The sequence below is a fragment of the Mustela lutreola genome, chromosome 10 (assembly GCF_030435805.1).
Source record: "Mustela lutreola isolate mMusLut2 chromosome 10, mMusLut2.pri, whole genome shotgun sequence".
Lineage (NCBI taxonomy): Eukaryota > Metazoa > Chordata > Mammalia > Carnivora > Mustelidae > Mustela > Mustela lutreola.
The window spans coordinates 18,759,154-18,779,667 of record NC_081299.1 but is presented as its reverse complement, the minus strand read 5'-3'; the positions used below and the strand labels follow the sequence as shown (position 1 = coordinate 18,779,667).

The following is a 20,514-nucleotide window of genomic DNA, read 5'->3' as shown; positions in this document are numbered from 1 at the left end:
AAGCCCCAGGTTGTTCTTAGATGACCGGAGCCTCGCAGGACATCCTACTCTTCCATGGAGGGCTTCACAGAAGGGCTGTACCATTAGCCGGACCGCGGCCTCGTCGAGTTCTTGGATGCTTGCTGCTGCTCCTGGCCGCTAGCAAAGAGCTATTTCACCCAAGCTGTGGACGGGGTCGGGGCACAAGAGCCTGACGTGGCTGTCTGTGGACGGGCAGGCTGGCTGGAACAGCATGCTCTCTTACGTGGTTGTCTTTTATGGTCTGGGTTGGTTGTCCCAGACAAACTGTGAGCTTTTATTATTCCTGAGATTTCGGTTTACGGTTCTGGGTCTTTGAAGGGAACTGCAGAGCCATTGTAAGAACCCCCTTGTGAATTGCGGGCTTCATGTAACCAGCTCCAAGAGATCTACATCCCACTGGAGGGTCGCAGACACCTTTCAAGCTAAAACATGCCTTCCATGCTGGGGCCGAAGGCAGCCGGCGATGTGCTTTCTATGGGACCCTGTATCTCATCCCGGGAGACCTGTGTTATTGTTCCCGTTGAACAGATGAGAAAATGGAGGCCACCCCACTGGTGAGTGGCAGAGTGGCACCTGAGCCAAGTTTATGGCAAATCTTGGGTCCTCTCCTCCAACCAAGACTGGGATTACACCCAGAGCAGTGGGCACCTCTTGGGGACCCCAGGGGAGGGCTTTTTCTGAGGGGCACTGTCTGCAGAGGCAGCACACAAGAAGAAGCTGGGCATCAGAAGACCTCAGATGACATCAGGAGCTACTTGCGCACTGTGTGACTTTGGCAAAGTCACTTCCCTGCTCTGGGATGACTCAGTTTCCCCACGTGTAAGACAAGGCTCATGTTCTTTAATGTGCCTTCTGACTCTAGTATTTGACAATTCTGCAATGAGTGTTAGGTGGGGAAGGTCAAGAGGCTCTCAAGCCTTCTGGTGATCTTGATTCAAAGAGGGTGATACACAGGGTGGTGCTAGAGGTGGTAAGACCCCCAAAAGGGAGGGGTGCCGGGGAGGAAGGGCAGAGGTACACTCAGGGGTAAGGGCCCAGGGAGAAGGGATCTGCTAGGCTCAGGAAGCCTGGAGGACCCTTCACTCTGTGCCCTTTACACCGGACCTCGACCAAGTTCTCTCTGGGCCTCAGTTTATCTGTGTTGTGAGGTTCAGCAATGGTGCAAGTCAAATGCTGAACAAGAGTGGGCACAGGTGCTTGATACATCACCCCTATTCTCCTTTTCACTCAGGGTACAGTCTCAGTGCATCGACAGCACACCCCTTGTACAAATTCTCCATAACTTCCAAGGCAAGACTGCCCTAAGACCGTGTGCCGCTCTGCTGGTTTTTCTAGTTCTTCCTGGTGTCTAGCCTCAGTCTCTCCTCCGCCCCTTCCCCTTGCCGGGTTACCTGAGCGGGCGTATGATTCGTGGCACGTCTTGGTGATCTGGGCTGCGAGCTCTCGGTAGTGGGCCCTCTTTTCTTCCTTGGCATCCTCAGCGCCGAGGGCGATCATGCCCCCAGAGAAACAGGCCAGGTGCCCCATCTTGTGGTCCAGAATCCCCCCTCGCCACTCAGCAATGTAGGTCAGCCCCCCAGGAGAGACATTCACCAAGTAGGTCTCTATTGCCTGGGAGCAAGGTGGGAGTCGGACAGAGGGGAGAGGCGTAGGAGGGGGAACAGAGAAGGGAGGGGGAGAGGACGGAAAAATGAACATTTTGCAGACAGCAGTGAACACAGCTCTGCTGAGCCCTCCATCCCAGGCAAAGGAGGTCCTTGACCTTGGCTGGCGGCTGGCGGTGGTCCCTGATGGGGCCGTAGGAGGTTCTGCCGCTCTCCTGGCTGAGGCCTGGTGCCTGCTGGGGTCTTAGACACAAGGCAGCTCCCCGGACGGAGTCTCTTGTTTAGACTTTGTTAAACAAATATTTTATTTTTAAATAATTTCTACACCCAGCGTGGGGCTCAAACTCACAACCCTGAGATCAAGAGTTACATTCTCTACCAACTGAGCCAGCCAGGTGCCCCTCTTATTTAAGCTTTTATATCTTCTATGTATAAATATTTTTTTAAAAAATCTTTAAAAATTTTTATCCATCCTCCACGATGTCCTCTGTTAGGGAATCTTAACCTGGAGCCCAGCTGGCCTGTGGACAGGCTCCAGGGGATCCAGAGGCCACTCAAATTGTATGTGACACTCTCGTGTATGGGCATTAACCTGGGAAGAGGGTCCCTATATTTTATCTGGTTTTCGGAAAGGACCCACGGAAAGTTAAGAGCTGCTCTCTACAGGCCCTTACCATACACCTTCTCATTTGATGCCCTCGACAACCCTGGCACACGGCTGTCATGCCCTGTACAGACAAAAGGATAAGTGGCTCATCCCAGGTCACCCAGCCATGCCAGTACAAGGGCCCCCAGATGCCCAAACTGGGCATTTTCTACTACCTGATGGCTGCTTCTTCTGGTAGCAAGGGGCTTTGAGGGCTCCTATCCCCAACTTCCACAGGAGATGATACGGCTGGTAAAGACTCTAAGGAAGTTGGGGGATGCGGTGTCAGGCCAGGGTGCCCCCCATTCCCTGCTGTTAGTCCCTGGGAGCCTGGAGACAGAGGTGATGGCACTGCCTGTGACTCTGGGTCCAGGCCAGGACTCTGGAGTCCTCTGGAGGCCAGGCCTCTTCCTGCATCCCTGCCACTTCCAATCTATTCTCCAGGGGCCTCTGCTCTCTGTAAATAACGGACTAGTTTAACCTGATGCCACAGACATGGCTCCCAGGTGCAGATGCCTCAGGTTCAAATCCTACCTCTGTCAGTTCCAAGCTGTGTGACACTGGCGGGTTCTGTGGGCCCTCTGGGCCTTGACTGCCAAGTAAATGTATGAAAGGGGGACACCTTGCACGGTTGTGAGGATCAAATGCGCTGTGCGTGCAGAGCTCAGCATACTTGCTCACACGGCGCCCTCAGCACCTGCTGGCTCGGACAGTTTCTCTCCAGTCCGTCCCCTGCCCCAGCCTCTTCGCTGTCACATCCCTCTCCTCCCACTGAGTTTTCCATGAGCGGAGGCTCGGGGCAGGGGATGAAGCCCCTGAAAACACACAGCCTGGACTCTACTCAGGGAGTTCACCTGTTAGGAGATTCCCAACAAAATCACACACACACGGGAATTACGATTTGTGGTCAGCATTTTGAAAGAAACATGCTGGGACGCCTGGGTGGCTCAGTTGGTTAAGCAGCTGCCTTCGGCTCAGGTCATGATCCCAGGGTCCTGGGATGGAGTCCCACGTCGGGCTCCTTGCTTGGCAGGGAGCCTGCTTCTCCCTCTGTCTCTGCCTGCCATTCTGTCTGCCTGTGCTCGCTCTCTCTCCCCCTCTCTCTCTCTGATAAATAAATAAAATCTTAAAAAAAAAAAAAAAAAGAAAGAAAGAAAAAAAGAAAGAAACATGCTCCTCCTCGACTCCACGGCCCCAGCTTGCCTTTGCGCATGCGCCACCCATCCAGGCCACTGCCACGATGCTCGCCTCCGGTTCCCTTTCCACGGGGTGCTCTCCCCACCTTGTGCATCCCTCCGTGTATGTTCTGTGGCAAACCTGTCTCTCTCCCAGGACTCTAAGTGCTGCCTGACGGCAGAAGCCACCACCACCCCCACTCTCCAGCCCCGAGCAGGCATACAGTAAGTCCTCAAACAACATTCACTCCTGGATCTGTGCCTTTCCCCCTCCTGCAAGGTCCCCCACGGTGGGCTGGCTCTAGGACCTTCACTGAGTAGCAGGTGGGGAAGCTCTGATGATGTGAGTGGCAGACCACCTGTGCCATGGGGGATGGAGGAGTGAAGGGGCCTACGGAGCCGCCCACTCTAGGGCTGGGTTTGCTCTTGGGCAGAATGTGGTCCACACCGGTGGGGAGGAGGGGTGGCAGGCTAGTCCAGGGTGCAGAAATCTGGTCCAGCCACCCGTTGTGGACGCTTGGGGGAAAACACAGACATCTCGGGGAGACCCCGTGAAGCCTCCCCTGGTGGCACAGAGACTGTCCCTATGGGTTACTTCCATTTGGGGTTCACCCCAAGCTAAGTAATCATGGTAAAGTGGAAATGACAGACCAGTCTCATTGTGAGGACACAACTGAGACAAGCAGATAGGTGTAAAGATGAAAAAAAAAAAAATCGAAACAAACAAACAAACACACAAAGGCTTTCTAAAACTCTAAACAAAACACAAGACACCGCAGGCTGGCAACTGACCAGTTAGGCTTAAATCATCTAAGAGACCAGCCGAGCTGAGGGGGAAGACAGACCTGGGCTTGGATGCCAGCTCTGCAATGTAAGGGTTGGGTGACTCTGGGCAAATGATTTCCCTTTTTTGAAGACTCCCTCTCCTAATCTGTAACAAGGGAATAATTCCTGGGATGGCTATGAGGTTATTCAAAGACTCTGCCTTCCTTTGCCTCCTGGAGGGGACCCCGTTGGCCTCACTCTGCAGAGGGATTTCAGGCAAGCCAGGCTCCTCTGTGGTTGGCAGGAGCACTGGATCTGGAGTCAGTCCGATCTGTGTTTGCACCCCGGCTTTGACACTGGTTGCTGTGGGACCTCAGTTTCTCATCTGTAAGATGGGGCTAACTAAATAAGACAAGGTAGTCATGGCACCTGCCTGGAGGAGGCCATCGAGACAGATGCTCTCCTTGTTCTTGTTGATCTCCCTCCTGTGACCCTCAGGGGTATGCCCTATTGGCCTGTCTGAATCATCCCCAACTCACCCCAGCTGGGCAGTGGTCTCACCCCACCTCAGGGCAGCTTTCCAGGCTGTTTCCTGGGCCCGGGCCCAGACATTCTGATGTAGCCTTGTCAGGGTGCAGCCTGAACAATGGGATTTTATAGCTTCCCCAGTGATTTTTAATGTGTGGACAAGGTTGAGAATTACTAGAATATTCTTCAAAGTCCCAAACTTGCCAGAGGCCCAGTCTTTACCCAGGGTCAGAGATACTCCAGGCTATTCACTGGGGATATCAAACAAGGGGAGCAAAGCCAAGGTTCTCTCCTCTTCAATCAAGTGCTTTCCATAAAACTCCCAGTTTGCTTAAATAATTCATGGCCATGTCTTTCCTTGAAGCCTCAACCACTGTGTGCCCTGAGGGCAGGGAACCAGGCTGCTCGCTAACTTCATGTTTACCCTGCAAGGAATGGTGGAAAGCGCAGACAGGCCTTTGCCAGCAGCACACTCTGCGCAGGCTCAACACTGATTCCCTGACAGCAGACACTGGCTGTGGTCTGAGCTTAGTTGAAGCTTAAGCTGGGGCTGAGATGCAGACGGAGATGGGACTGGAGCCGCAGCAGCCGCTTCATGACCAAGGTCTTGATGCTGGGGAGCTGGGTGGGGAAAACTCATCACCAAGCCTACAGTTTAAAAAGTCCATGGCTGTGGAGGCTTGTTTCAATGGGTTTCCTTTAAGCACTACCATTCCTGGCCAGATTCATGCAGCCAGAGGATAGTTAGAGCTCATTCATCCGTCTATGCAACTGCTCATACCCTTCCATCCACCATATCCACCCACGTATCCATCTTTCCACCTGCCTATCCACCCATCCCTCCATCTCTCCTCTACCAACCCACCCATCCATCCATCCACCCATCTACCCTTCCTCCTGCCCATCCATCCACCCACCCAACCATCCACCCAACCATCCACCCATCCATCCACCCCTCAGTCCTTCCACCCACGGATCCATCCATCCATGCATCCCTTCAGCAATCATGTGTTCATTTGCTCACATGGTTACTGTACACTTCCTATGTACAGGTACTATTGTAGGAGTGAGGCAGACACGGTGAGTGACTGGATGAGATCCTTGCTCCTAGATAGCTCACATTCTACTTGGGGAAGACAGACGATGAGTAAGCAAATATGTGCCCGGAGTAATTTTCAATGTTGATGAAGGTGAAAAAGAGCCTAAGTCTGGTGTATGTGACAGAGAGGCTGTGAAAGGCCAGTTTCCAGGGGCATTTGACTTGACCAATAAATGGGGCCCAGCCATTTGAATGCTATTCTAGGTAGAGAGGACAGGAGATACAAAAGTTCCGAAGTGGGAATGAGTCTGGTGTGTCTGAGGAAGGCGGGGGACCAGAGCTGAGAGTAAAGGGGTAAAGAGTTCAAGGTGATTGGTAGGTCTAGATCATGTGGGCAAAGGTGAGGAGTCTAGCTTCTTCCAAATGCAAAAGGGGAGCCAGTGAGGTAGGGACATGGATCTCCAGTTCTTCTGGCTGCTTTGTAGAGGGAGAATGGACTTCAAAGGGGAGGGGATCAAGAAGACTAGTTTAGGGCACCTGGGTGGCTCAGTGGGTTAAGCCGCTGCCTTCGGCTCAGGTCATGATCTCAGGGTCCTGGGATCGAGTCCCACATCGGGCTCTCTGCTCAGCAGGGAGCCTGCTTCCCTCTCTCTCACTCTCTGACTGCCTCTCTGCCTACTTGTGATCTCTCTCTGTCAAATAAATAAATAAAATCTTTAAAAAAAAAAAAAAAAAAAAAAAAAGAAGACTAGTTTAGGGGACATGACACCTCAGACCAAGGTGGTGGCAGAGTAGATCCAAGTTGCTCAACTTACTTTGTAGGGAAACTGAGGCCTGGAGCCTACCCAGTGCCTTTTCCTTAGTTGGGCTCCAAAGTACCTACTGATGGGTTAATGGGATTCCGTAACCCCCTTTCCAATAGCTCAGGCTAACCACCTTCCTCTTCTATCCTAATTCTCCCTCTCTTTGGAGAGACTCATCTCAGCCTACCATGCCTTGTTCAGTTCACACCCTGTAGACACAACAGTTGTGGGGAGAGACAGTTGGAGGGATACTGGGAATGACTTAGAAGATCGGGCTTTAGCTTCAGCTCTGCCAGCTCTGTACTGTGTGGCTTTGAGCAAGTGCCTTCCCCTCTCTGGGCCTTGTTTTCCATCCCCATAAAGAGAAGGAGCAGAGTTGGACGATCTACAGGAGGAGGCCCTTCCCTGCTTACATAGGCTAATTACAATCCCTCCGGCTCTGCAAGGAAATGGCTGAGGGTCTTGCTTTGGCAGCCTCATTTGGGGGCTCCCAGACCAATGTCTGGCTGTGTTCTGGGCTCTAAGACATTCATGGAAGGCCAGACACCGTGATTTCTGAATCAGACTGACTGCTGCTATAAGACCTTGGACCAACGGCTTTACCACCTCGAGCGTGAGTTTTGTGTCTGTAAAATGAGGATGCTAATGTGGCCCTAATTTCAAGGCATCTGAGTAGTCACAGCTGGGTGTGCAAAGCACATGGCTGGGAGGGAGAAGATCTTGTTCTTCTGGCCAGCTCGCCATGGGGGATGGGTGGGTGAGGCCCTGGCACTCAGGGGTCAGGGCCAGAGCTAGGGTGAATGGCCAGCTGCCCACGAAGGAGCAGGCGCCCGTCTTACCTCCAAGGCTTCATAGTACATATCTTTAGCCTCCACATCTGTCTTGGCTGACATCAACCAGGATTTGATCAAATATTCATAAAAACTGTCCCCGAGGCCTCCAACCGAGACATGGTCTGTGAGGAGAGAGAGGACGGCGCGTTACCTCCAACTGCTGAGGCTGCTGGGCCGGCCCCCCAGGGGGAATGCACCTGGGCAGCGAGCACCCCCCCACCCCATCCCCCGGGGGCCACATGCGGGTGGGGCAGCCTCTGAGCCCTGTGGGAGCAGGGGCATACAGGAAGCCCCGGGGCGGGACTTGGGGAACCCAGGACCATCCTGAGCCCCGCTGTCTGGCACACGAGTGCACGGCTCACCCAGGTGTATAAATCATGTCCCTTTAGCAGGCCAAGGACGGCAGGGCCTCTGGTTATTAACTGTAAATGAGTTGCATTTCTTTAAAAAGATAATCTGGTGGCAGGGAGTTCAGAGATTTTTATTACCCGGTGACAAACATGGTAATTAATGCTGGGCAGGTTCATAAAAGGCCACGGAAAGGAGGGACGGGAGGCTTAATTGAGTCAGAATATGGAGCCACTTGGAGAAACCAAGCTTCTGCTGCGCAGACTATGAGAAATGGAGTTTCCAAGGAGCAGGGGTTGGGGAGAATCGGGTCTGAGGAGCCCGTCTTTGCCCTGGGGGCATCTGCCTGGAGTGGCCCCCATGGGGCAGGACTGAGTGACTCCACCCAGCGCCATCTCTGGAGAAGGATGGTCAACCAGGAGCACTTAACCAGAGAAGCGAGACAGGGACAGCACTTCATGCACATGCTTTAAAAATTAATAACAGGGAAACATAAAGGCATTTAATAGCTATAACAAAGAGCAAACTTCAGTTTCCTGTTAAGATGCACTTAAGCAGAGAGACAGAGAGAGGGAGGAAAATGGGAGCAGAGTAAAGTGGGGTGGGGTCGCTGGCGAGGGCATCTCCAGCTCCTCTGGAGAAAGTGGGGGTAGGAAGAGAGAAGGGAGGGAAAGTCGGTGGGGGGAAGAGAAGAAGGAACAGGGAATCCATCAAAAGCTGTCATTTCTCCAGGGTTTACGTGGGCCCGGAGCCTTACTGTACTACCTGTAACAACCTCCCAAGAACCCAGCAAGGTGGGCACGGCCAACCCCTCTCCCGGAGGGGACAACTGTGGGCAGGCCTGCAGGGCTCCTCTAAGGCCACCAAGGGGGCAGAGCTCTTGCTTTCTGCTACTTTCCAGCTAACCAGAGCACGAACGCGTGCTGTTTCTCTGCCTAGAGACAGAGAAGACAAGTGTGAGGGGAGTGGGACCCAAAGTCAGAGGGTGAAGACAGGTGGGGACCAGAAAAGGGGGCTGAGAGGAAGACCCAGAGTAAACCAGCCCTTCCAGCTCCTTCCGGCCCCATAAATAACTCATGGCCCAGCAAGGGCTCAGGACCTGTAAAAACTGGAACAGACCAGAGAAATCCTGAGCCTTGGGAAAGCGCAGGAGGGGTTCTGTGGGGGCTGGATCCTGCTGTGTGAAGAGATACGCAGCAACACAGCACATCCCCGACCCCCCCATTGCTACACAGTGGACAGAGCACAGAGGAAGGGGCAGGAGCACGCCGGGTCCAGCACGCAGATGCCGCGTCCGCAGCTGGAGCAGGAGGTATGTGCCTGACAGGGGTTAGGGAACGCTGCAAGTCAAACCAGGCCGGCCTCTGCTGAGGGGACCCCCCCCCCCCAGCTCACAGACCACAGAAGAGGCACACAGGCCGGCAGCGGGGTGAAGTGGGGGAGGGGCTGCCATCGCCACACTCCTTTGGGCCTGCCGCCTGTCACTGTTTTCTCTGCCACCCAGACACTCCTAGCCCCCTGCCTCCCCAGACATCTCCCACCTGTGGTGTCCCCTCTATCAGGTACACCCCTGCCGCCCCTTGCATGGCTAGCACCTTCTCACTGCTACACCCCAGCTCAGGCATCCCCTCTGCAGAGAGGCCTTTCTCGGTATTGTCATAAGCCCGCTCATCATCCTTCCCTACGGGGGGACCATGAGGAACGGGTGAGAGAAGGCGCACGCAAATCTGGCCCCACGGTGCCTCACGTGGGAAGCACTCCGTGGCAGCCAGTCCTTCCATTGCTGGGTGTGTGCCTTGCCCGTGGCGGCTCCCAGAGCGGTGGTGTCGGTGTCTGCCTCCTCCACCAGGCTGTGGGCTCTCTATGGGGAGGGGGGCGAGTATGATTCGCATTTTACACCCACTGACTGTATGGCACACGTGGACACCCAGTAAGTCCCGAAGGAAAGAAAGGAAGGGAGGTTTGAGCTGTGCTGGGAGGGGCCTTGAATGCCAAGCCAAAGAGTTAGGACTTCATCATGTGGTTGCAGTGTGTCTAGGATGTGGCTGAGGGCTCCACCTGGCGGGTGTGTGCAGGAGAGGGGAGTCAAGCCCCCTGGGAGCTCTACGGGTGTCTGCAACAGGACACCCTCTTGGGGATATGGGAATGATTCTCATTTGGAGGTCCCACTGCTTTCTGGCTTGTGTGTGCCTGCAGTGTCCTACCCCAGCACCGTGTGGTACATAGAGAGCGCAGAATGGGAATTGGAAGACACAGATCTGCCATTAGCTCAGGGCAAGCCATTTTCCTCTCTGGGCCTCCACCTTTTGATCAATAAAATGCAAGAGGAGCATGAACTGGTGTCCATGAGCCTGAGCAGAGATGGGCCCTGCTGCTTGCTGACCTTGTATGTCAATACTGTCATCACACTTGCAGCAAGAGGTGGTCACCGCACAGTCTGGGAACTGGGTGGTAGGAAAGTACCACTAACCCGGGAGAGGCTGCCAGGCTGGGGCTGATGGGCAGCTCACACTGCTAACCCCACTGGGAAGAATGTGGACTTGCCACACCCTCCTGCTGAGGAAAGTGGGGATTCAGGCAGCGGACCAGGTAGACAAGCCCCTCCAGGGGCCACGCTGACTGGCAGGCAGCCTTCTGAGCTCTAAGTGACTCTGCGAGGATGGGTCTCGTCTGTGCCACGTACAGGAGCCTGGTGGACTTACCCTGGCCATGAGTCCTAGTGGCAAGAGGGTCTTGGCCTCCCCCATTACCCTGAAGCTCAGTGTCCAGCAGAAGCGGGGGGCAGAAGGAGCAGGGGCATGGGACCAGGACACAGCCCCAACTCTCCCTCCCCAAGCGGCAGCTCCTGTGGTTGCAAATGGGCTAACCAAGGATTCAAGAAGAAAGTAAACACACTAAGCTTACGCAAGTTGGGAATGTTCTTGTCCGTTGGAAAAACATACAATTACCAAAAAATCCCAATGAAACCACAGAGAACCTAAGATGAGCCTGGTTGCCGGAGCTGGGGGTCGGGGAGGAGGCAGGCAGGTGCCTGGATGAGCAGGGCTCTAGCTTTCCCTCTGCCCTTTAGCAGGCCTCGCATTCATGTTTTATTAATATGAAACAATTTTCTATAGGTGACCGACTTTGCTCAGCCCAGCGACCCCTGGTGCAGCCTGAAAAGAAAGTTCTGCTTCTCAGCAGGGTGGGAGTGGGGAGGCTCTCTGGAATTTGCCAAGGTAGCTGCTCATACAGGGAGGTCACGCCCCTCTCCCTCCTGATGGCTTCTGCTGCGATGTCCCGGAGCAGCTAAGGCTGACAGTCGGGTAGTTTATCTCTTTACCCAGTCAGGCCTTGCAATTAAAAGCAGTAACAGTTATTGAACTGTCTTCCCATGGCCATAATCTGTAATTCAAACCTTCATTTTCTCCCTGCACTTTTGGATTTGGCAGTGTGTTTTGGTTAAAAATACCTTGTATTTCTGTAAGTGGTTCTTGCAGGAGGCCACTTGGGGGTGAGGTCATCACAGGGGAAAAGTCCTTGGGTCACATTTTCTGGGCCTCCTGGACCTGCAGTCACAGAGGCCCAGGGTTGCGAGAATAAGGCCTCGGCAGTTTCTCTCTGGTGTCCCTGCAGGCTGGCCTGACCCCCAGGCCCTGCTTGCCTACTTTTACTTGTTACCTTTTGGCACAACACATATCCTCTTTGGAAGATGAACTGAAATCCATTTCCTGAAGCTTCTGACCATTACTCCCCCACCCCTCCACGGTGCACAAAAAAGCCATCTCAAGCTCTTCCCCCATTTGCAAGAGAGGAGACCGAGGCTTGCAGTGATGAAGGGCATGTCCCGGAGCCAGGCCGTCATCAGTCTCCCGTGCTTTGCTCCAAGCCCTTGATGATGATGTCGTAACAACTAGGGCTGGCGGCAGGGGAGAGGGAGAGGGCTCCCTGTATCAGCAGAAATGATGGAGGCATGGGAGGGGGGGCAGGGCCAAAGGAACCTGCCGCCACCAATTCGCGCTGTGACCTCCTAGCAGGAGCAATCCCAGGGTCCTGGGACACCCTCCAGCTTGCATGTCCCTGCAAATCCCATTCTGTTTCTGTGGGTGGAGCTGGGGGCTCTCAGTGAGCTTCCCGGGCCCACGCCCACCTGGCTGAGCACAAGCCTCTGAACAGAGAACAGCAGGAATCCCAGGACCCATTCCGGCCTGTGTGAGATACAACGGTAAATTCATGATTTTTGTATCACTATATAGTTGGGCTCTGGATTAAAGCTGGAGGTGGGGCACTCGATCCAAGGGGCTGGGAGAGGACACGTGGTCTTTCCTGGGGCCAGCCCTAGAGTAGAGAGATGGTGCTGTGTGGAATGGCCCCACTAGTCTGGGAGTTGACCAAAGAGGCTTCAGTGGCACCCTAAGAGACAGAAGTCTGGAGGCAGCAAGTGTGCAGGGGATGCAGAGGGCAGGCCTCGTGACGGGGCAGCCACCACACCTGTCACACAAGACGACACAAAACACAACGGCAGTGAAGACCCCCACAGTGGCTGGCATCCGGGAGCCTGGAGCAAAGGCCTCGCTGGCCTGGGGCTCTGACAAACGTGTCCCTGCTCACTTGGCCGAGGTGCCTCACACTGAATCCTGGTGGCAGTGACCACAAGGCGGGCGGCGGCTTCCCCATACTCACGTTGCATCCAGTTCCCACTCACTGGGCTCAGGAAGTTGGGGTAGAGGCCAAAGGGCTTGTTGATCTTCCTGAGGACCTTTCGGATGTTTCTGACCTGCCAAGAAACGGACAAGAGATGCACCCTCACTTTCTGGAAGGAGCCGGCAGGGCTCAGCGGCCACTGCTGAAGGAGGAAGCTTGTTCGGATCCGAAGAGGAAACCGCTCAGCCGAGGCAGGAGGGAGAGCTGCGTGACAATAGCAGGCCGCAGCCTGGAGGTGGCGAGACCGCCACGTCCTGGGCCCACGTGTGAGGCACGGCAGGCCATGGCCACGGGGGAGCCTGGCCACTGCCTTTGCACTGACCCCTCCACCTGGGGCCCTGCTAGGCCTCCCACACTCCCCTCACTTTACCCCTTCCTCACTGTGCACTGCTTTGGGGGATGGGCCTTTTCAGGCGGGGACGGGGGGTGGTTCCTGTAAGCGATAGTAGCCCCGTTTGTAAGAACTATGGGTAAAACTGCCTTTTAATAGGTCAGAAATTGTCAATACCAGTCATTTCATACAAGGAATAAATTATTGTGTCAGACATCATAGGACCATTGCAGAGGAAAGGCCTGGGCTCCTTCACACCCTGCCCTAACAACAGCCCTGAACATTTCTCAGTCCTTCTGACCCAGACCCATCACCTGCGTCACCTTGGAACCTTCGGACAACCCATCTGGTATTATCTCTGTGGAACAGGGGACAAACCCGCATCCCGGAGTTTCAGCGGCCTGCCCATGGTCAGAATTCATAAGTGGCAGAGCCGGGACACGAGGCAGGGCTCAACTGGCCACGCGGAGTAGCCCTTGTGCTCGACACGGGTCAGGGCAGGGACCGTGCGGTAACACGCGGCAAAGGCTGCCCGGCTGGAGCAGGAAGAGGCTAGATTTGCAACCTCTGGGGTTATAAAGGGCGAGAAGAGGGAAGGCTTTATCCCTTGGGGTCTGCTCTCTGGCAGGACACATAATCCTTCCGGCACAGAATCCTGGAGAACAGCAAGGCCCTCGGGGACAGTACTCTACCGTGCTTGTAGATTTATCTACAAGGCGAGGAGCAGGGAGAGCAGCCTTTCAGCTGTCAGACCTTTCTTTCCAGGGAACAGCACTTTGCTTTACCACATGAGATTTCATATCCATTTATGTTAACGAAGTCCATTATAGGGGACAGGAATGTGCTTGTACCTGAGTTATTCTCGACTGTCCTGATGGTGAGCAGTGAAGCAGGCTAAATTAGCTCCCCTGGAGGGTACGGGTGCTTCTAGAATTTGGGCCAATTTGTTGACTGCCAATAATTGCCTCTGTGGGAGGCATGATTGGGGGATGAAAATAGCCAGAGAATATAAATGTAGAGGGAGACAGAGAGACAGGCAGATGGACTCGAGGGGGAAAGCCTGAAGCCTGCTACACTAATCTGGTCTTCAAAGAACGTGGGCTTTGGAGTCAGAAAGTCCTGGGCTTGGATCCTTGTCACTTACCAGCTGGATGACCAGGACAAGTGACTGAACCTCTCTCAGTTTCCTCCTCTGTAAAATGTGGGTAACAAGACGACCCACCTCAGGGTCTGGAGGGGTGGACAGAAACACTATAAGGGTATCCGACACATAGTAAGTGCTGGGGCGGTGGTGGCAAGTTTGTCCAGACTAACCAGGGACTAGAGTGAGCTCTCTGTCCCGCTCCAGCGTGAGCCAGTCCCAACCTTCCCAGTGGAGTCTGACCCAAGAGCAAAGGAAATGGGAGGCTGGGGGAGGGAAGGCTTGGCGGTAGGAAAATGGATCAGCAAATAAGACCCATCAGGAAGTGGGATGGAACTTCTTTCATGAACTTGAAAGGCGGGGTGTCACAGGTGCCAGGGTCCTCCCAGTACAGGCTCTGAAGGCAGGTCTGACGTGACAAGCTATTTAAGAGGGGGGTAGTAAACCCCAACACAGAGGAAGTGATCAAGGGGCTGAAAAGCTCTTCTTGAGCTTCCTAAGAATGCTCAGGGAGAGTCCCATACTGAATAAGCAGTGCTCTTAAATCTGGCATCAAAAAGCACATGGGCGCTTATTAAAAATGCAGATTCCCAGGCCTGGGTGACGCCCGGAGATGTGTTTCCTCTAGGCTTGCAGGGTGATGTTGGAGGGCTGGCTGGTGGACACAGGACTGGGAGCCACTGGGTAGAGGTGTAAACCTATGATCTCCCAGCTCCCCTGGCACCCCAAGAGTCTAACCTTCAGAGAAGGGAAGGCTTTGGGAGGGGAGAGGCCTCCAAAGGGACATTCCCAAAGGCAGGACTTTAGCTCCTTAGGCAGGACTCAGGGAGGGGCAGCTGCTGGTGGAGCCCAAGCACCCTCTGAGGGTATGTGTGAACCCTTCCCTTCCTGGGGTTTAGTGTTAGACCCGAGGAGACATTTCTAGATGACGGCGACTGCCATGGGTGGTCATGTGGAGGAACCCGTTCTTCCGGAGGGCTTCACAGAGGGGAAGGAGCAGGCAGCTGTCAGGCAGGCTGACAGCCTTGAGGCCAGCTCTCAGCACCCCTTGTGCCCCGAGCCAGCCTGGTAACAAACAGGAAGGGCAGACGTGTGCCTCTGCCGTGGAGTGCAACCGCTTTGCCAGCCTGCTGACAACGTGAGTTAGGCAGGCATCTGGAAGGAGAAGGCGGCAGATCACACACAAAAAAGTTAACTGTCTCTGGAAAGGGGCCTTCTGCACCCGGTGGCCAATTCCTGCCAATGGGAGCGGGTGCCTGGATTTCAGTTTATGCATTCTCTCCCGATTCCACATGTGCGTGGCTGCCGCTGAGCTGACAGCCCCGGTGAGAACCTCGCTGGCAGCTTCATCTCCTCCCTGCCCCGGCAGAACCCTGATGACTCCCTGCGTGCACCTTTCTGCCACCTGGCTTCGGGCATGCATGCACAGGGCTCCCGCAGGCAGCAAGGGCTGTATTAGCAACGGCTGAATTATCGGTGACCAGAGGCCCCCCTGCTGTTTGGGAACCTGCTGAGTGGGGAGAAGAGGGAGGAGCCATTGAGGGTTGTGGAGCAGGGAGAACACTTGCCTTTTCTGCGAAGACCTGGTTGCCAGAGAGCTCGGTCAGGTGTAAGAACTCCAGGTGCAGGGACCCGAACTCAGCCAGGATGCTGCTGCTCCCCGCCATGGCCCAGCCCCAGCTCCTGTTGGAGCCGCTGTGAAAAGACAGAAGCGCCCCTGTCAGCCTGCTGCTGCTGGGGCTGGCTCCCCTGCTGAGAGTAATGTTGTGGGGGAGGACTGCTCAGTGTGTGTGGGGGGGGTAACCCGCTCACCAGGCCCTGTCCTGGGAGTTCCCACCATCTGATCTCCGTTGCTCCATCCTGGGGGTCAGTACCAATAACAACCCCAGTTGCTGATGAAGACATGGATGCCCATGAACAGACTTGCTGGAGGGGATCTGAACCTAGCTAGGCCTGTCTACTGGCACTATTCTTTGTTTCTTTCATCAACCAGCCCCTGGGAGATGTGTGGGCTCTAGGACAGAGCCAGAGCTGCCTTGGTGGCCAAGATCGGGCACCCAAGTTATGCTAAATTTATAAGTGATATGGACAATGCTGTCAGGGACCATAAAGACCCTGCAGGACGCTTTCTGTCTGCTGGCTGAAGGCCATCTGGCCCCTACAATCTGTGGCGCTGTGTGGGGGGTACACTGCTGTGGCTGGGGTTGGGACGGGGACAGATGAAAAGCAGGGACCCCACCTTCTTCCCGCTTCTGCCTCTTTGGGTATTTCCCTGAGTTGGGGGCGGGGGGGGGGAGGGATGGGCTGCACAGAGAGGGGAGACTAGGCTCACAGATAAAAAATAAAACAGCTTCTGTGTACTGAGCCACTACAGATACCAGAGACAGGGTCAAACTGTTTGCATCTTGACTTCATTTAAAGCCCACAAGGTAAAGCATCATTCATCCCAATACACGAAGAGGAAACTGAGGCTCAGAGAGGGAAGTAATTTATCAGGAAGGTCGAAGCTGGTAGATGGTGGAGGCCAGATTCAAACTGGCCTCCCCTAATGGTCTCCTACCCAGATGGCCCCGCACCCACCCAGAGGGAAGGGGAAGGTGTCCCCTCTCTGTCCCTCTTCCCCTCAGGCCAAGTGTGACTTCTCTCTCCAGCTAGCTCAGTGGGAGCCGTGGGTACCCACAGAGGGTTTCCTGAATAATGGATGCTTCCTGCCCTCGAAGAGACACTCAAGGTCAAAACAGCCACTAATCAGCCAGCTGTCTTTTGTTCTCGGTTTTCCCCACATGAGCCTTCTCCCTCTCCCTCCCTCCCTAGTGGGCTCCCTGCAGGGGGGCCAGCCTGCAGACATGCAGACCAGGGCTGGACAGCAGCAGGCAGTGGGTGGGCACCTTCCCTCTCCTGCTTGTCTTCAAGTGCCAGCTCCTGCGGCGCCCGGCCTGGGCGACTTCAGGCAGGTCGGCTGATCTCTCTCACCCTCAGTTTCCTCATCTGTTAAATGACAGTACCCACACCTCACAGAGCTATCGGGAGGTATAAATTAGGCATGTAATTACTGTCATTTTTCACATTAGGTAATTACGCACATATAAATCATGTGTTTATAGTTTATTAAAATTATTGTTTGAGTTACTGAGTTCCTGATGGGTGCCAAACATTGTAGTGTCTTATTTTATCTTCACAACTTCGGAGGTGAATACCACGATTCTTATTTCATAGGTGAGGATGCTTAGACTCAGAGAGGGGAAGATACTTCTCCAAGATCACACAGCAAAGAACAGAACTGATAGAGCTGAATCCAAATCCAAATCCTAAGTACTCTGTGCCCCCAAATGCTTCTGTTCCGGGCGGTATCCAGAGACCAGGAGGGCTTCTGATTGGCCCTGTGAGGCCCTGGGCTAATAGAGGCTCTGCCCACTGCCTCCCTCCCAGTCTGGTAAGCCTACAAGTGGGTCTGCAGCTTGTGTTCTCTCCCCACAGAAGGGGTCACTCCACAACGCCCCTCCCCAGCATGGCAGAAGCTCCCATGGGTATGTGTATGTCTGTATGTGTGCAGTACAGTTGTGAACATCGGATCCAGACAGACCTGGCTAATTCTAACCTCACGCCACGGCTGTGTGACCTTGGGTGAGCGACCTCACCTCTCTCTGCCTCAGTGTCCTTCCTGGTGAAATGGAGTCCTTATGCTCACTGTGAGGTTGGAGAGAGAGAATCCAGATCCCGTGTTCACATGGTGTGTGGTGCACAGTGAATGCTCCAGAAACACGAGCAATTACTAAGATGTGGCTATCTGTGCGTGGTAGGAGCGTGTCTACACAAACGCATGTTTGTCTGGGAGTGTGTGGTGGCAAGAGTGTGGGACACAGGCGAACCTGTGTATCTCAGCCTGCTGATTTGGGTGGGTGGCAGTCGAGTCCGTCTGTGTGTATGAGTCTGTGTGTGTGACAGATTAATCCTTGGACTTGACACTGCCACTGTCTCGGATTCAGTGGTCCCTGCAGGACAAGGGTCACAGCTGTCCCAGCCTCTGCCTCCCAGATAGGAGGAGCAGTCAGGCTCACTTTGGGGCAGGGCCTTGTTACCCTTCCCTCCTGCTGCAACCTGGGCGGGCCCTTCCTCCTGGAGGGCCCCGGGCTGGGTGGTGGTGTGCAGCCCAGTTCCCACCAGTGGGCCCCCTCTGTAAAGAGCAAACTCAGCGCCCCGTCGGCTATAAACATCCCTGACATTCCCCCGGCTGGAACAGGGAGGCGTTTTTTTAGCAACAGACTCTCTTACCCAGAAAATGAAAGGGAGGCATTGCCAGGAAATATGCATATACATACATATGTATACAGCACCCGCAGCAGGCAAATAGCCTAAAAATAAATGCATTTTCTTAATCAGAAATGTCAGGATCTGTGTTGCAGCCGGTCCGGGCTCTGCGGGACCAGGGTAAGGCAGGCAGCCAGCACAGGGCCACGCACAGACGCAGACGCAGGACGGAGGGCTGAGCTGAGGTCCTCTCCCAGACTCTAGGCAGTGAGGATGGAGAAGCCAGCCCTGGGACAGAGAGCCACAAAGACAGCGTGATTGCATCTCCGCTTCCTGACAGCTGTGGCTGTGTTTCTCCAGGATTAGTGTTTGTGGGACAGGAATCTGAGCAGTGATCCAAACGTCCAGCTCTGAGAAGTCAACCCTAGCATGGAGAATGGGATTTGACTGGCTCCAGGGGCCCCCTGTGGCCTATGATGAGACTTATGTGAGGTCGCACCCCAGGAATGCTCTCGGACCACAGGGACGGACCGAGTCCCCTTTCCTCTGTGAGGCCCCATGCAGACTGACCTGAAGAGTGAAACCTGCCCAGGACCGCAAGGAAGCAGAGGCAGAGGCACTGAGGCGCTTGACCAGAGCCCAGGGCCTCTACTTCCCTTCCAGGCCACTGGGGGGCGCTGCCGGTGGATGGAGAGTCCAGAAGGAACACATCACTTCAGGAGATGGAATAGGGAAGTTTGGTGAGATGGAAATACTACAACCTTCCCCCCTGACTTAGAGCTGCGGGAGAGCCTCCAGAACGGCCCCGGGGAGCTCCTGGGTGCCTTCTGCAATATCTCCCGGGGAGTCTGCTCTTGAGGCACAGGGGTGGCAGGGCTCCTGTCCCAGGGACGGCCCTAAGAGCAGAGCTGTCAATCTCTGACCAAACGGGCTTAAATCATATCCCCAGTTACCTAGTAGCTATAAGACTTTGGGCAAGTTAGTCGACCTCTCTGAGACTCTGTTTGAATAATGGGGGTACTATAAATATCTACTCTCAAAGGGTTGCTGTGAGGAGTACTTGGTGAGGCAACATCCAGAAACCCTTAGCACAATGCTGGGCACGTGAACTTGCTCAGTAAGCGGCCGGCCCAGCCGCATGGCTGATCTCTTATCCTGCACACAGGCCCGAACACGGATATTTGCTGAAGGAAGGAGCAAAGACTTAGACAAGGTTCCTGCCCTCAGGAAGCTTCCAGGCCAGCAGGGAACATGAATAGGCACATGCTGAGGCCATAAGGAGGCAGATAAATTGTCTGGAGGCCAGGAAAGGCTTCTGGTTTTCGTGGCCCAGGTGGCAGGGCAGCTGGCCTTTGGCAGCCAGGGAAGCTGTGAGAGGAAGGCGACCAGTGGAAGAAGAGAGTGAGGAAAGGCAAGACAATGGGGCACTGGGGGTCCCCAGGAGCAAGACTCGTGCTCATAAAGATTCATCCATCATTAAGCTGGTTGGCCATTAGTTCTCTTGACTCTGACCCCACCCCTTCCCCTCTCTGGGTCTTAGTCACCACATCTGGACAATGGGTGGATATAAACACACTTTCATTCCTGTGAGAGGGAAGGGCAGCCTCATGGGGGGCAGGTAAGCACCCCCAGGCATTGGGGCTGGACCCAGCTCCAGACCCGGCTCTACCCTTCTCTCATTGCACAGCCCCCAGTCCCTTCCACTCTGACATTCTGTGACTTAGTGGCTACCCAGAAAGTCTTTAGTTCACACACTGGATTAAGCAATAGATCAGGAAGGAAAATCATGGAAGCAGCCAATAAGAATCAATGTTTTAAAACCAAGTCAGTAGAAAGAAGCATTACTGGTGGCTTCTTTCATTAATGGAACCATTCAGGAGTCTTCTCTGTGGTATAATCCATATTTTCAGCAATGAAAACTTACTATTTTTAAAGAGGAGGTAATTCCAGTAAGTATTATTAAAAATGGATTTGGAAGTCCAGATTGTGCCCAGGAATGGCTAGCTACTGGCTTATGTGACCTGACGAGGGCATTTCTTCCTTGGAGTCCAAGCTTCTGGGTTCTGACACTGGGTTCCTGAAATCTAGCCCAGGGGTCCCTCTGCTCAGGGTCTTGAGACCCCCAAGCAGTTTGGGGTACTTTCTTGTGGCGGGAGCCTGTGATGTGCCTACTGGCTCCTGACCCTAGCTGGGCACACCTGTAGGGCTGTGAGTCAAGGCAGTGTTAGGGCACAATCACAGACCAGCTGCCCCCTCCCCACCATCAGGCCTTATGAATCCTAAGCCCCAGGTTTGGTGACAAGCATTAGCCCTGGAGAGCTCTCGGCTAAAGCTAGTCTCTGCTGTGCC

At 54.3% G+C, this 20,514-nt stretch overlaps 1 protein-coding gene across 1 annotated transcript in view; it reads right to left on the bottom strand.

The window, feature by feature from the left end:
- Positions 1-20,514, bottom strand: part of MAN1C1 (mannosidase alpha class 1C member 1) — a 139,010-nt gene that overhangs the window by 6,290 nt on the left and 112,206 nt on the right. Inside the window, exons 6-9 of the mRNA XM_059135383.1 lie at positions 15,486-15,612; positions 12,425-12,518; positions 7,421-7,536; positions 1,413-1,632 (exon numbers count right to left, since the gene is read on the bottom strand). Of these exons, the coding sequence (XP_058991366.1) occupies positions 1,413-1,632; positions 7,421-7,536; positions 12,425-12,518; positions 15,486-15,612 (557 nt within the window). The remainder of the gene's footprint in view (positions 1-1,412; positions 1,633-7,420; positions 7,537-12,424; positions 12,519-15,485; positions 15,613-20,514) is intronic.